We start from the raw sequence: 16,431 nt of genomic DNA, 5'->3' as shown, positions 1-16,431 counted from the left end.
CTTGGCTGCCTCTCAACCTTTCGTAATCCTGCTGTTGTGGCAGCTGTAAGACTTCACTATAACTTTTGTTCTCACCCAGAGCAGAGTGGCAGCTGGAAGAATGTGTGTGTGATTCAGAGGTATTTGTCCTCTTGTAGGATGTCGAAGCACGGCCCCCACAGAGAGCCACTATGGACACTGAGCAGATGGACAGCTGGCCCAGGCTGCCACGCACACACACAACCACACACTGACTGCCACAATCTGCTCCCACTACATATAACCGCAGCTTCAGATCATGTGTTTCTCACATTATTGCAGTTTGTTGTTTTCAGTTTGTAGTTTCTAACAGCCGGTTAAAGTCACTTTAGGTCACTTTGAAGTCAGCTTGAAACCTGCTTGAGGGGACAGTTCACCAGTAATTATAGTATACAGTGTGTGATTTGTAGTTCCTGAGTTGACACATGCACAGCCAGCTGTACTGTGTCTTAATAGATCCACTGTCCCTCTGAGCACACTGCACAGCAGATGGGCTTTTACTTAAATAAAGTCTATTAAGCTGTCAGTTATGTCTCAATATGACACGTGTTTGGTCTATAATATGTCATCAAAGGGTGACAAATGTGGATCAGTGTTTTACACTTGCGTGTATGCACTGCACTGCACAACCAATACTGGAGGCACATTTTAATGTGGATCTGTTACAGATGTGCTTATTTCACATGATAAAAATCAACTCAACACTGCCCCCTGGTGGAGTCACTGTTTCTCTGCTAAATAACCTGAAACACATCTGACATTTCTGTACCAGAGTTTCTTTGCGCTTATACAGTATCTGCAATGCTATAAGCTAATATTGGACTGACTCGCACAGGGGATCCTGCTGCTGGAGTCACATTCGGTGTGCATTCAGAGGATGTTTGCTGGTGGTATTCTTTTCTCTGGTGACATTTTTGCCCTTGTCTGGATAAATAACATCATATTCCAGCTGATGTTGTGTACTGTGCCCACTCTCACAGTTCTGGTGACACACCCTATCACCAGTGCTCTGACAATATTTACCTCCTGTCTCAATCAAATGATCATTATTCATGTGTGTGAACTGTGTTCTATTATAGAAAGCTGTTTTCCTCTAAATGATTCCACTGTGTTCCAACTGTCTGCACCTGGAGGACAGAGTCACACTGAACCTACAAATGTTTCTGACATTTTCCTTCGCCACATAACCCTGCAACTGCTTTGTCTTCATTTTATCAGCAAAATAACATTTTAATAAGTCTAGTTGCACAGATCGATCGATCGATCCTCCAGTCTGCAGCTTTGCTTGTGCATGTAGTCAAAGATGGTGAATCGTGGATAATACTGTATGCACTGTACTATCTGACTCTTTCTAATGTCTTCTTCCTGCCTTGTGTGTTCTCCAGTATCAGCAGTACCCTGATGGACTTGGAGAGCACGGCGTCCAGCGGTCGCTCCACCCCGGCCATGCTCAATGGTCATGGTGGAGGTGTGGTCGCAGGGAGCGGCTCAGCACCTGCGGGGGGCAAGTCTCTGAGCTACACGTGCTGCTGGGATCACTGCCAGCTGCTGTTTCCTAGCAGCCCCGACCTGGCTGAACACATCAGAGCCACACATGTGGACGGACAGAGAGGAGGGGTCAGTGTCTCACTGTCAGGTTACTGTGTGTGTGTGTGTTTGTGTGTGTGTGTATGCGCGCGCTCCTCGGGATGTGTTCATGTAGTTATTTTCATTTTGTGAAGTCCTGTGGCATCAAATAAATGAAACAGAGCACCTGAAGATGCAGGTGTTGGTCATTGCAGAAAATAAGTTGGTGAGAAGGTAATCTGAAGCAGAGTTTAACATGGACAGATGTTCCAGTCACATCTGATCTGATCTGGAATAAACAAATGGCTCTAAAGAAAGGAAGGCTCCCACAATCAGTTTATCAGTATTGTTATTGACAGTGCTGGATGTCACTGCTGGTTTTCCTCACAGAGCTCTCCTCCAGAGACCATGTCTACACTCTGCTCAGTACACTTACAAACCCCACCTGGCTGTTTGTAAAGATCTGTCTACAGATGTACACATCTCTTCTTCACCTTCTTATCAGTCAGCTGACAGCGTCACTGTCAGTTTCTTTGATCACTTTTGGGGCTTTTCCACCAGCACCAAGTCAAACTGTGTTATGATGATTTGCTTCTCCATTACAACTTGTCCTGCACCTAGTTGAGCCAAGCCATACCAGGACCAGACCTGTGCACCTTCCCCGCCTCCAAGACTTCACTCATGCATGTCCAGGAAACCTGAGAGGAAAATGTGTCTCTGTTCTCAGTAGTTTTCAGTTTGTCTTTTCCTCCGTTCAGATACCTGCTGTATTTCACTGTTTCATCATGTCTGCTTTTAGCAGCGTCAGGAGTCATGTTAAGAGACTGTACATAAAGGCTTTTAACTTAAACAGTGGGGGACTATTAATGTAAAGAATTTATAGTGCTGCTTGGTTATCAGCTTTTCTTCAATAATACTGCAGCAAAGTAGATTATTTACAGCTACTAGTTTGACGGCTACAAAGACAACCTCATCATCAGTTCATCATCATCACACACCTTCAAGCAGGGAGTCCTGTTGCCATGGAAATGCAGATCCCTTCTGTACTGGGCTGACTTGCAAAGTCAAACCAGGTCAATCTGAGCCAGCACGTGTGGATAAGACCCCCTCTACTGTGTTGTGATACAGAATAATTTACGCACTGAGACAATGAAAGAAGTCTGAAGTGACATTTGAGCCAGCAGTAGGCCGGGAAGGCCAGGCTGAGTGCTGCTGATCAAATCTGTATTTAATGATCACAACGTAACTCAGGCTAATGACACTACCTGCTCCATGTGATCAGCTACTCTAAGACATGTGATCACACAAAGGGGAAATTAGGTTGTCATGGTAACCTGTGGGAAGCTAGTACAGGGAAGGCCTCAGTAGATCAAAAGAGTCAGTATTCCAGCACACTGGGACGGATTGACACTATTATTCTTACTATCATTAAGAGTTGCATTAAAAACAAAAAGGCACAAACTACGATGATAAAATGGTGTGTCAATGTCTTGAAGAAGTCTTTTTCCCCAGACCCAGCTGTCATAAAAGGTGTTCATCATATATTCAGGCCAACACAGTGATCTCATCACCACCACTACAGTTTGTGTGTGTGTGTTTGTGTGTATTGACTTTGTAATCAGAGTGTGTGCTTGTATGTATTCCACACAGGTGTTTGTGTGTCTGTGGAAAGGCTGCAAGGTGTACAACACGCCATCCACCAGTCAGAGCTGGCTGCAGAGGCACATGCTGACCCACAGCGGGGACAAGCCATTCAAGGTGAACACGCACGCACGCACGCACGCGCGCACACACACACACACACACACACACACGCCACACAACAGTCAAGTCAGTCATGAGTCAGAGTATCTGCTCACCACCTGGACTCCATGTAATTCATTCAGCCTGAAATCGCTCTGCATCATGTGAGTTGACTCTAAATGGTGTGTGTTCCTGCAGTGTGTGGTGGGGGGCTGTAATGCCACGTTTGCCTCTCAGGGTGGGCTGGCCCGTCACGTCCCCACTCACTTCAGCTCACAGAGTTCATCCAAAGTGTCCAGTCAGGGCAAAGTGAAGGAGGAGTCTCCATCCAAGGCCGGCCTCAACAAGAGGAGGAAACTGAAGAACAAACAAAGACGCTCGCTACGTATGTACAAACTCACACACGCCTCCAGATACCTTCACATTGTTCCATTTAAGGATAAAACACGTAGGGACTAGTATGCAGCATATAGTGATGCCACACACCATTATGAACATCATCATGATTTATTTCCAGCCCGACCTCATGACTTCTTCGATGCTCAGACCATGGATGCCATCCGCCATCGAGCCATCTGCCTCAACCTGGCAACACACATCGAGAGCCTGGGCAATGGACACAGTGTGGTATTCCACAGCACGGTGGGCTCACACACATAATGATGATAATAATCTGATCATCTTTATCTGTAAAGCACCTTTCAAAAGCAGAGGAACACGTTGCTGTACAATGCAAACTTTGATTTAAACAGTTGGAGCGGGATGTAAGAATGTAAACTATAACAACAGAACTACACATTCAGGAAGCACAGAAATCAAACAGTAAAAACACCTCAAAATAAAGTTTACAGAACATGAACACGTGTTAGAGAGCATAGTGCACAGGTTCAAACTGTCAGCTGACGTTGTTTTATAAGAGGATGATGTTCCAGAGTGAGCAACAACTGCAACAGCTCAGTCACTTTGGTTCTCAGTCAAAAGGCCTCAAACATCAGACCTCGGGTCACAGATCACACCTCACACTGTGGATAACCAATGAAGACAATTGTGATCAGCAGATCTTCATATGTGTGTCTGTATGTGTGTGTGTTCAGGTAATAGCCAGGAGGAAAGAGGACTCTGGGAAAGTGAAGGTCTTGTTGCACTGGACACCTGAAGACATGTAAGTCCTGCTCTCCTCCCGTCTCCTCACCCCACACTCATGTCATCTTTCTTCTCTGCTCTTCACTGTCCTGCAGCAGTAAAACAGAATAATGGTGAGGTCAGATGAAGGTAAACATGCTCAAAATCAACTCCATTATCAGATGTTGCATAGGGCGCCACCCAGACCTGGACACCCTGTAAGGAGACGTCCACTGAGTACAACACTGTGTTGATGTGTAAATGTATTCTTTACTGTATGTCAGACTGCCAGACGTGTGGGTGAATGAGAGCGACAGACTGCAGCAGAAGACTAAGGTGGTTCATCTGTCCAAGCTACCTACAGACACCGCCGTACTCCTGGACCCCAACATCTACAGGTCAGTCTGTCTGTCTGTGCTGGAAATCGGTACAGGACAAACAAAAAGAACAACACTTGAATAAAGTATGTGAACCCTTTGTTTCCCACAGGATGTTCTTCTAACCGCCTCCCGAGGAACTCCAGAGGTCACTTCCTGCTAATCAAACCTCCAGAAGGATCACCTCCTTTTCCCTCTGTCTCCAGCTCTACGTTCCTCTTCTCCCTCTCCCAGAGGATGCTGGGATTTTAGTGACTTATTGTCAGGGCTGTCTTAGGCCTCCATTGTTTTCTCTATTAGGTGCTGAGTTTACTGAGGACATGTAGGGAAGATGTTGCTCGTTTTAGGTAACATAACTAGACTGAAAGCTAACTGACAGAAGTGTAACTGTAGACATGTGTAGAGAGCTGTCTTTGTAAATACTTGAGATTTGTAATATATTTTTATACTTTGGATTTTTTTACTGTTGTGTAGATAGATGTCTTTTTCTGCCAAATGTTTTTAAATAGATTTAAAAACTGATAATATTGATCATGTGCATATAGCAGTCATTGCTCTGGTTTAATGTCATTAAACTCTGGCAACAACCACATGTGTTTGTGTAATGGGGACATGAAGCGACTGAGTAGAACAAGGTGCTTCAGGCAGGGCAACAGTTTGTAGGCTCTAATGTAGACATGGGTTTAATTTACAAAATGCTCAAAAAATAAATATACATAAAGATAAGAACAACTCAAACAATTCAAAAAAATAATGAGGGATACTGATCCTGTGAAAGTCAGGACAGCAGAAGGAGACATGCTGTTGGGAAAGACTGTGACAAAGTGATTTCTATGAAGATGAAACAAACACAAGAATTATGCCTCAAATATTTGGTATATAAAACTAAACATTGTCCACCATTTTTCCATGAATAAGAAAATCACCCATGTCTCCTTGATAATGTGGATCCTACAACTTTGTATTCATGTGCGGAGTAAGAAAATTCAAAACGTTTAATTTCACTCTGTAGCAAAATGTGTTCATATGAAAATAGAATGTGCACTGAGCTGGAGCCATAGTGTAGGTCATAGACATGTATACATGAACGCCTCACTGAGCAGGTTGGCCCATTGCTGCGATACATCATCGCCGTATTGGATGTGGCAGCTCTGCTGCGTCAACTAATACAAGTCAATGGAGTGAATTTTATAAAGCGCACTCCTACAATGTGCTGTAAGTTAATGTCTCTCATTTACACATTCACACACACACAAGTATCTTTTGGAAACAGATAGAACCAAAAACAACGTCTAACATTCTCTGATGACTATAAACATTAACTATTCCTTATATGTTCAGTATACACGTAGGCGCCAAACCACAGGATGGATCGTTATAATGGTTTTACAGCTGCCAATAAATGAAACGCTGTTACTGCGATGATACATGACAGTTAAATATTGAATCTGTCTATAATAACCAGATCCTGACATGTAAATATAACACTGTTTACATGTAACCTTGTAACATGTAACCTGTAATGTCCCTTAGATCAATCATATTTAGAAATACTGTGATTTTTTAATCTATAACGTCTGCAGATCAAAATAAGGAGCTGCAACAGGCAGTGAGCCTGCTTTCTTTTGCTTTTAGCAGTGAAGTGATGTACTCCACATCAGAACATTATAAAATATAATATATACAATAACATGTCATGGTAAAAAAATAAAGTTGTAGGAGGCTATTTTTATAAATATGCATTTATATATAGTCATTGTTGCTGTTGTTGTTATTATTATTATTATTATTATTATTGTCATTATTTATTATTATATTATTAATGTGTTTCTGCATATCAAAGTATCTGATTCTGATTCATATGCAGTCAGTTGTCCATAGTCTTCTGCTGCAGTCTGTCGCTGAAATGACGTCTGTCATTTATCATCACAGTGACCGAGTTACGTTCAGAATTATCACAGAACGTTACAGACGTTGTTTTTGGTTCCTCTCTGTTTCCTGAATATATCCGTGTGTGAATGCGTAAATGAGTGACATTAACTTATAGCAGTCAATGAGGCGTCTACGTATATATGTCTATGTATAATACAATATTGTATATGTCTATGGTGTTGGTGCTGCTTTAAAAATAATAATTAAAAAAAAAAAAAAACACTGACGTTGTATTTAGTGGCCGGAAACGACGGACGGGAGCCTTGTCCGCAGACAATAATGGCTGGCTTGCTGAAAAAGGTACGCGTAGAGGTCATGGTTTGTTTTACTGATGCAAGAAAACGCGGTGACCAGTACAGAACTAACTCGCTGTAGTTTGTACTACATTGTATTAATGTGGGTGACTTAAACGGGCACGGTTTTCCATGTGCTGTGTGTCAACTAACATTAGCTAACACCTGTATTGCTAACTTGGCTAGGTAGGTTAGCCGTGCCTGGTCAACGAAATACAGCTACTTACAGGCTTTCATTTCAAGGTTTATGGCACTATTACATTTACTTGATAGTAACTTTATACCACGATGTGGAAACAGTCGTGATAGCTAACCAACTATAGAACCCTTGCACTGTGTTGTGATACAGTGCTTGAAGTGAATTAACTACCATAATTAATACTCAAGGGTAACACGCATACTGTAAAATGTCTGATTTCCTGTAATTTGCCACTAACGTTAGAGTTTAAAGGGTAAAAAAGAGCTAGCGAATGCTAGCCATAGTTTGTGCATGTCATGTGTTAGCATTCACTGGGGTCATATGTTGATATAAGAGTCAGTTAGTCTTTGTGAAGGAAAGTCTGAGTTTAGTACCTGTGTGATCTGAATGCACGCTCACACTGAAAGGGACGAGATGCAGCCAGTCGATCAGTGGAGAAAAGAGTTTCCACACTGAGCTGTCACAGAAGTATCTACACTGCAACATCATTCATGAGTTACTCTCTATCTAGATGATTCGGGTTGAGTAAAGGTGTTGCAGCACTAGAACTGCTGCACTGACAACCTTCAACTGACAGCATTTATGTAGCCTAAAATCACATTGCCTCAATGGGCTTTACACTCTGTACAGTCATCGACATCCTCTGTCCTTAGATCCTCAATTTGAGTGAGGAAAAACTTGCTATACTGAGAAAAGTCACCATTCTGTCCAACTATGCAAATGTATGTGTGGGTAGTAGTTGACACAGCAGATACAGCAGTGAAAATCCTGTTAAATGAGGTTCTTTAAAAAGAAGTATAGTGATCCAAGTAAAGTTTGACATTATCAGCTGACACTGGCCTTTCACAGATATCAGTATCAATAAATATGCTTTCTGATATGCACTGATTGTGATAGATTATTATAATACAGAATATATTGCTTGCAGTAACAACTAAGGATTAACAATAAGATGTATTGTCCAAAATGTCATTGGTGCACTGAACGTTATACTTCACTGGGGATGTAAATAGTAAAATATTTTGCCACTGTTGCATATCCTCATCACACATGTTTGATGACCACATTCTTCATCATCATTGCTGAAAATATGCGCTGAATGTTATACCGATATCCATAAAATCAGCCCCCAAAATGGAGTATCCGTCTTGCTCTAGTTATAAAGTGCAGAAGGAGATTTGGTGAAGTAACAAGTGTCTGTCCTGCTGTTCTCTTCCAGACGACTGGTCTGGTCGGCCTGGCAGTGTCCAACAATCCACATGAGGTGAGCAGCAGACAGTACAGACACCATACATGGGTATGGTGAGAGAGAAACCTCCATCACATGGTGTGAATGCATGCTGTTATTGACTCCAAACAAAATGAAACAAACTTAAATAACAGCTCATCAACACACTCCAGCCGACACTGACACATTCTTCAGGAGAGTTTGTTGCCTTAACTAATTTGCTCTGGTGTTCCTCAGCGTCTGAGGATTCTGTACTCTAAGATTCTGGCATCACTGCAGACGATGCCACAGGATGCAGCCTACAGGAAGTATACGGAGCAGCTGGTCAACGAGAGGTTCAACCACGTCAAAGTGGTGAGTGAGTATACTCCTGCTTGACCATGTCTCTGTTTGCCTATATGTCACTTCATGTGCAGGAATGATGAGTCCCTATTTCCAGCCATGTGACTGATCAGTAGTAGGACTGTTGGCAGTTTTTGATCCAATCCTCGGAAGTTGCTTTGCAGAGTGTAGGTTATCAAGGTGATCCGGCTTTACAAGGGCTGAAAACCTGAGTTCAACCCAAATAGCTGACTAACCTTTTCGATGTGTTGCCATGTTCTTCTGTCTCCACAGGAACCTGATGTGGAGAAGCTGGAGAAGAAGATAAACTGTGGGCAGATTGAAGAAGTCATTTTCCAGGTGGGTGACTGATGATGTGCTTCACTTCAGTCTCCTCATATACTGTCACCTGTGACACTGAAATACATTACAACTGTTGGGCTGATTAAAGTGACTTTTCAGATCAAGGTCACATCAGCTAAGTTTGACTTGACAGTTGAAGGAGTTGCCTTGTCATTAAGCTAAATATTTCTTGACTTTACTTAGTGGTGCAGTTGAAGAGCAACAGGAAACAGGAGGAGAGGGAGGGACATAAAAAATTAAGGGTTTGCAGGTTTGAGTTGTTCAAAAGATTTGATCCCTGGACATTATTTTCAATAGGTTTTCAACTAGAATCTGGGCCATGTGAAAGAAGTGAGCCAGCATTATTTTATGATGGAGTTTATTCAGGTTTCTGTAGGATCTTCACACACCTCGGTCTCTGAAGTTGACCTGGTTTCACTTTCATACATCACAGATTGCCATTTTTGATGGGTAGACATTTCATTTTGCTACAAACACTTCAAGGAGTATTTGAGGAGGCTGCTTCATGTCAGGACTCTGATCATAGTCTTGTTAATCAGTGTCAGTTTGCGACTGTTATTTAGTCAGTGACGGTCTATTCCCAGCTGTAGTGAATGAGGACATGGCAATGTCACAGATCTACCAGTACAGCTAAACTGTGTAGACTTCATATTGACGACACTCTTCATCTTTGGAACATTCATCTGTATTTCCTGAATTGAGTATTTCCTATAATTCCAAAACTCCAACATAAAACTTGTTTATGCTGTCCATCATTCAGACTGGATGTGCTGGAAGATAAAGCCTCTAGTTTGACACTTTAGAGCACCACAGCCAGCAGCTAACTGATTTGTTTAAAACAACAAATGAAATAAGTTATGTGCTGTTTCCAGACTTTATGCTAAGCTAATCACCTGCTGGCTCTCACTCCATATCTGAAGAACAAATGAGTGTCAGAAATGTTTGAGTATTTCCTGACACATAAAGCATGATATGAGGACTCAGCTGTCTGTGATTCATGGGATAATGTAAGTGTTACTGAATGCTGTGTGTCCTGTGTGTAGGCTGAATGTGAGCTGGCGCTGTCCAGGAAGATGTCAGAGTGGAAACCATGGGAGCCGCTGGTAGAGGAGCCTCCTGCCAACCAGTGGAAATGGCCCATCTGAATACACCTATGTAAACTGCTCATGTTATACCATGTGTGTTTTGTGTTTCAATACCCCAGCTTCTAATCAAGTAATGTACAAATAAAAGTCCAAGATATTTCCCCATTTATTCTCAGTCATTGTTGAACTGTTGTACACCATAACATGAGTCAGTGACTGGAGAAGCTCAATCCAACTCCCTGGACTAAAAATGAAAAAAAAAAGAAAGCTTGAGATGAGAAGCTGTGGTCTTTAGATACTTCTGGGACAACACAAGTTCAGTTCTTGTAAAGTGACACAACCACAGTTCTGTTCAGTGAAGAGTGCCACAGTTGGTCTCATACAAGTCAAAAGAACTTATACATCATGCTTTCCTCCACAACACAGTCCCTTGATTCCTTCAGAATTGTAAAACTTTGATCAGTTTTAAGTTTTTAGCTATACTGCAGCTACTGTGGTCATACATATTAAAAGGAGCATTCTGTAGTGTGCATAGAGCTAAACCCGATCCAACAAACATCCTTGGGATTTCACGTATGTCAGACAAAAGCCTCTGACTCTGCTCAGATACCATTAGTCCTCTTCAGGCTCTGACCTCCTGTGTGCTGCTGGTGGCTCTCTGTAACAGCTGGAGCATGATGGGATAGATGGGAGCAAACTCCTTCCCCTGTCGAGCCCTCACCGACTGCACGTAGGCCTCCAGAGCACCCCTTAGAGGACAGAGAGGACACAGCTCAGTTACAGCACACGAACAGCTAAGAAGTATTTATAATGTACAAGTCAGACATGACCGTGACAGCATGCCTCAGTGCTAACTCGAGAGTAGACAAAGGAAAATGTCCTGCTGATAATGGCTCGTACTGTCTGCATGGAAGTATTTTAAAGATGAGGATGGTTGATATGAAGCTACTTCTAACTTTATAGATCCTGTATGATCCTTTTATAAACAGTGCTCTCTCAAATCAAGATCTAAGTCTGAAATGTAATTTATAAATATTGCTGTTAAGGGTGTATTTTATAAGAAACAGAAGAATTCAAGAGTTGATGCGAAGTCAATTGGCAGCAGATTGTCACCTCTTCAGATATGAAGTGGGATGAAACAAGATGGGCCTGGGCTAGCTGCTTAGCATGTTAAGCTCAGCAGACATCTCTTAACACAGTAAACATCTCTGACAGAACTAAAATTCTGTCCAGATCTTACAGACTGCCCCTTTAAAAATTTAGTTAGGACAAAACTTATGTCTCTTTAAGACAGAACAACATACAGCTGTTTTACTACTTCTGGTAGACAGTATGGTTGAAGTACTGTGCTTTAACAAAACTAAAAATATCACTTACAGAAAACATTTTTACATTTGGATGAAAGCAGCTGGTCCATGTGAAGCTACTTTATACACTGTTGTTAATAATGCATCATGTTATAAAAGCAAACGTTGCTCTTTGAATGTAAAATCCTTGGTTTAAAAAAGTCATGCACAACTTCAAATACATGTAGTGGAATTAAAAGTTTAGATCTCCTGCTGCAGTAAAGGTATAAAACCACAGAACATTAGAGAAAAACTAGAAAATCTGGAATGCAGCCACAATTAATATTAATCCACCCATGCCTTTCCTGCCTTGAGAAGTTAAAACCTGTGTTTAGGTAGAAACATAATGTGTGGTCACGTTCACTTTCAATAGTATTGCTTCACAGCAATGATCCAACTGTGTCAAAATAAAGTTAACTTTTGTTCACTGGTCATCTTTCAAAATACAGCCAGCTTCAACTGTCTGCAGCTCCACTTACAAAGGTTACGTTAGGTGAAGGCAGCTGAACCCATCCATCAACCACACGTGTGTGTGTTGGCTGTGAGGTACCAGCACACTGACATATAAAAGGAGAAAGCCAATGGAACAAAGGTTACCTGAGGAGAGTGAGCCTGTCTCTCTCAGAGGGATGATCATCAAGCCACTGGGAGTAACGAGCGATGGACCACTCTGCTCTCTGTGGGGGATAACGCTCTTTAGATGCTGTAGTTGTATACAGTAGTTTAGGGATTCATTTCTCTGTGTGTGTACACACCTGGTGGGGTGACTTGAGCTCAGATGGGGCTCTGGTGAGGAGAAAGTGCAGCAGGGTGCTGTAGGGGATCAGGTCACCCACAGCTGGACTGCTGGCTATCAGCTCACTGGTCTGAAACAGCAAAGGCCTGGAACACAGAACACACAGTAATATAACAATATGGTAATATACTGTATTCTGGACCATGTAGAGATGATACCACTTCTGAACACTTTCCACAACATCAGTGTTTAATTGGTTTCCTTCCCTCCAGGCAGACAGTTGATAAAATCAACGACCAGAAGCATTCAAAGTTCATTCATGTGTCGTCCTATATAACAGGAGTGCACCACGCTGTAGTTTCTTTATGATACTCCAGAAACAATACTTTGGAAACACTTTCTATGAAGCCCATGTCTAGAATGCTTTAAGTACTGTATCATATTGTGTCTAAAGCATTGTATTATCAGTTACTTGCTTAATAACTATAACTGAAACAACATTAGTTGGTTGAACTGCTTTCTACTGAAAAACAGTCCTTATTCAAAATGCTGAATGTTGATTTGGATGATCACAGGATCCAAGACACTGCTGGTGGAAAGATACACAGCTGTAGAGCATTTCAACAAAACTAGACAGATGTCTCCAAACGTGGACTGACTGCCATTAGAGGGGTGAGCTGTGTTCACATGACTGCAGCCAAACACACTTTGTGTTGGTTTGTTGAACTTTGGCACCAGATTGAAGGCTACTGCACTAACATTCAAGAAATAAGATAGATGAAGTCTGAAGTCGGTACACGACTGCAACAATGCAAAAATAATTCATTATCATTTAATTCATTAATATATATCAGCCTTCAGTTTCAGTGTTCTAACCACTGTTGGCAACATTCACACTGGAGCTGGGAGTCGAAACAGATCAAAATATTATTAGACTTAGTATTAAACTTACAATCACCACACAATGTGATAAATGAGGTAAGACAGGAGGTTAACTCATAGAGACACTCAGAAAACAACAGTGAACCAAGAAGCACCAAACTCCTGTCTTTATTATGTGACTGTGCTTTCATTTGAGTGAAGTGACCCTTTAATCCCACTACACCATGTAAAACATGCTGACAACACAACTCCTCCTCCTCTTTATAACAGAACCAAATAGCACAAATGAATGTTATGAGCACTGATCTTCATCATACATGAGTATACACACCTGAAGGAGCGCAGCATTCTGTACGCTTTCCCCAAATCTGACACTCTCCTGCACAGAGGAGCGACCGCCATCTCCATCTGTCACACACACACACACACGCACATGCACATGCACACACACACACACACACACACACACACACATTACATTACATTACAAACAGAGAAATACATTTCAGTCTGCTCAATGACCTCATGACCTCTGCATCTGCCTCATCATGGACACCAGTGAAGGATTACAATCAGCCTGGAGCAGTCTCATCTCAGCTCACCTGTGCAAAGTCAGCAGCCAGCCTCATCTTGCCACCCTCCCCTAGCGGACGCAGCAGACTGGTGTGGCGGACAAACAGCTCGATGGCCCTCTGAGCAATGGACTCTGTGCTCTCATAGATGAAGTCCACACACTGGAAGTGTCGGAAGTAGTCAGCCATCACTCTGGAGATGAAGCCCTGCAGCTCCTTCATGTACAGGGAGCACGGAACATCTGGCTTATCAGGGCTGGACAGAGGCCTGACACACCCACCCACCCACACACACACACACACACACACACACACACACACACACACACACACACACAGAAAACATCAAAGTATACACTATTAGTGTACACTAATACACTAATTTAAAATGTGCTTCTTTGGATCTGACGGAGCCTCCACTCCTACAATGTCCAGCCCACAATATTATCTGATTGGTAATGTATCAAAATTATTAGCCTATTAACAATAATATAATCTGTATCTGTAAAGTAACCAAATGTATCATTAAGTATGCAGATGACACATTTCTCCTGTCCCTGCTCTCAGGCCCCTCATATCATCATCACAGCTCAGTGCTGCATGAGTTTGTGGAGTGGTGTGATAAGACCAAAGAGACGGTGGTGACCTTTTCCAGCAAGCAGAGGAAGCTGGCTGTACATTGGTACATTCAAATTTGCCTCCAATACTGAGCAGAACCTCAGGAGATGCCAACAGCAGCAGTATCTCCTGAGGAAGCTTTAAGGGGAAAAAAATAAAGACATTCTACAGGCATTTTATTACTATAGAGAGTGTCATGGCTTTCTCCATGAGTCTGCGAAACAGGACATGCCTGCGGACAGTCAACGTCTGCTCTAAAATCACTGAACTGCCGGTCAGAGCACTTTCCACCATGTGTGAGCAGGAAACACTGATGACAGCGCAGTATCCTTCAAGAGCCCTCATACTCTGTTCCCAGCTGCAAACACTGCTGCTGCCTCTTCATGCACAACCCAACCTACCTCAATGCTACTTTGCACCTCATGTAAATACTTTAAATTTCTTATTTTAGTTTATTTGGTCTATTTTATTCTGACCTGTATGTGTCTGTGTACTTAATGCGCTGACTTGTTGGTGTCTGTGTACAACTACTCAATGTGCCTTTAACTGCCCCCCAGGGACAAATAAAGCTGTTTGTATTGAATTGAAATAGAATTTAATATATATTAAAAAAAAATGTGGAGAGGAAGTAAAAAGTAGCAGAGAAATTAAATACTCCAGTCAAGTGCCTAAAAACTGTACTGAAGAACACTACTTGAGTAAACTGTTCTTCTGTTTAGGCCACCACCAGTTCTAAATGTTGACACCAAGATTTACATTTTTACTGCAAATTAATATCTGTTATCAGTCTCATTGATTTATCATAATCAGTATCAGTCCTGAGAAAGGGCAATACTGGTTATGGTGTTACTGTCGCCACATAAGTAACAAGAAACATCAGTAGAGGAGCCGGAGTCATTTCGAGCTCATTGAGAAACAGTGTCTCCATTACTAAGTTAACAATTCATTCCCTGGTTCCTGAAGTGGTTCCTGAGACCCAGGAAAAGTTTCTGTGATGGAAAGAGGCTTGAATGTAGCATACCCCGAGAAGTCTTCCTGGTGTAGTGTGATGATGATGGCCTCTATGGAGTCACTCACTGACTGCAGGAGAGGCAGCACTGCGCTGCTCATCAGGGCCTGCACCCCCTGAATGAGACGTGAGGGGAACAAACAGTGAGGCGGACTGATGTAACATTCTGCAGGAAATGTTAACTCTCCACTCTCACCCTGTTTCCACACAGAAGCAACTTGTGAAGTCAAGTGAGCAAGTACATATACATCGCAGTGAAAAAGTCTTTGCCCCACTTTTACACTAGATATTTTTCACTGTTTTATATATTCATAAAAATAATGTTTGTCTATTTTTCTCCTCATACAAATCAAACCAGAAGACATGTGCAGCTACCTGGATCAGAAATATAGTGTCACTTTGAAAAGGGGTGAAACATCTTTGTTGTCACACTGCAGATCAAATATCCATCCAATAATTGTTTAATGGGTATCCTAGCTTTGTCAGAGGTAGCTCTTTTTTTTCTTTAGAAAACTGCATTCGTAGCTGTGTGGCTCAAGTGTAATGGTACTACATGAGAGACAAAATACAGACCCAAATAACCACAATAACTGTCAGGTAATCTTGACTAAAACTAACAATGACCAAATGACTGAATTTAGAGTAAAATCAACATGATTTTTTTAATTTAAAAAACTAAATAATAATGTCAGGCTTCACAAAGAATGAAACCAACTGTGCATGTCCCAGTTTTCTAATTCACAGTTATGAGGAAAGGATGTGAGCCTCAGGCCTTTTGTAAATTGGCAGAAAGCTCCATTATAATAACATACTCAGAGGACGTTGTCCCCACAGTGTCAGCACAGGAGCGTGTGGATTCCTACCAAAGCATGTGTACTTAGGAAGATTTGCTTCAAACACAAAACCAAACAAACAGATAAATTAGTTTCCTGTGATACCTCCAAAGAAGAAGAGAGGGCCTCTGCAGCAGCTGCTGGACACGACCCCAATCCTGAGACGATCTGCAGAGAGAACAGACAGG

The 16,431-nt window shown here is 42.0% G+C and overlaps 3 protein-coding genes across 3 annotated transcripts in view; 2 read left to right on the top strand and 1 right to left on the bottom strand.

Annotated features, from left to right (window-relative positions):
- Window positions 1-5,418, top strand: part of aebp2 (AE binding protein 2) — a 15,597-nt gene extending 10,179 nt beyond the window's left edge. Inside the window, exons 2-8 of the mRNA XM_037122419.1 lie at window positions 1,404-1,635; window positions 3,235-3,342; window positions 3,526-3,712; window positions 3,845-3,969; window positions 4,422-4,489; window positions 4,734-4,847; window positions 4,939-5,418. Of these exons, the coding sequence (XP_036978314.1) occupies window positions 1,404-1,635; window positions 3,235-3,342; window positions 3,526-3,712; window positions 3,845-3,969; window positions 4,422-4,489; window positions 4,734-4,847; window positions 4,939-4,951 (847 nt within the window). The 3' untranslated portion in view covers window positions 4,952-5,418. The remainder of the gene's footprint in view (window positions 1-1,403; window positions 1,636-3,234; window positions 3,343-3,525; window positions 3,713-3,844; window positions 3,970-4,421; window positions 4,490-4,733; window positions 4,848-4,938) is intronic.
- A 1,526-nt stretch (window positions 5,419-6,944) lies between these two features.
- ndufa5 (NADH:ubiquinone oxidoreductase subunit A5) lies at window positions 6,945-10,412 on the top strand. Its single transcript, XM_037121263.1, has 5 exons — window positions 6,945-7,058; window positions 8,470-8,514; window positions 8,716-8,832; window positions 9,094-9,159; window positions 10,206-10,412. Exons 1-5 carry the CDS (start codon window positions 7,038-7,040, stop codon window positions 10,305-10,307), a joined length of 351 nt encoding a protein of 116 aa, XP_036977158.1. The 5' UTR covers window positions 6,945-7,037; the 3' UTR covers window positions 10,308-10,412.
- cog5 (component of oligomeric golgi complex 5) overlaps window positions 10,396-16,431 on the bottom strand; it is a 68,075-nt gene continuing 62,039 nt past the window's right edge. Inside the window, exons 16-22 of the mRNA XM_037121260.1 lie at window positions 16,349-16,411; window positions 15,423-15,526; window positions 13,814-14,051; window positions 13,543-13,619; window positions 12,349-12,475; window positions 12,191-12,270; window positions 10,396-10,996 (exon numbers count right to left, since the gene is read on the bottom strand). Coding sequence (XP_036977155.1) covers window positions 10,870-10,996; window positions 12,191-12,270; window positions 12,349-12,475; window positions 13,543-13,619; window positions 13,814-14,051; window positions 15,423-15,526; window positions 16,349-16,411 — 816 coding nt within the window. The 3' untranslated portion in view covers window positions 10,396-10,869. The remainder of the gene's footprint in view (window positions 10,997-12,190; window positions 12,271-12,348; window positions 12,476-13,542; window positions 13,620-13,813; window positions 14,052-15,422; window positions 15,527-16,348; window positions 16,412-16,431) is intronic.

Source organism: Acanthopagrus latus, chromosome 14 (assembly GCF_904848185.1).
Source record: "Acanthopagrus latus isolate v.2019 chromosome 14, fAcaLat1.1, whole genome shotgun sequence".
NCBI lineage: Eukaryota > Metazoa > Chordata > Actinopteri > Spariformes > Sparidae > Acanthopagrus > Acanthopagrus latus.
Note: the sequence above shows the minus strand (reverse complement) of the source record. Positions and strands in the feature narration are given on the sequence as shown.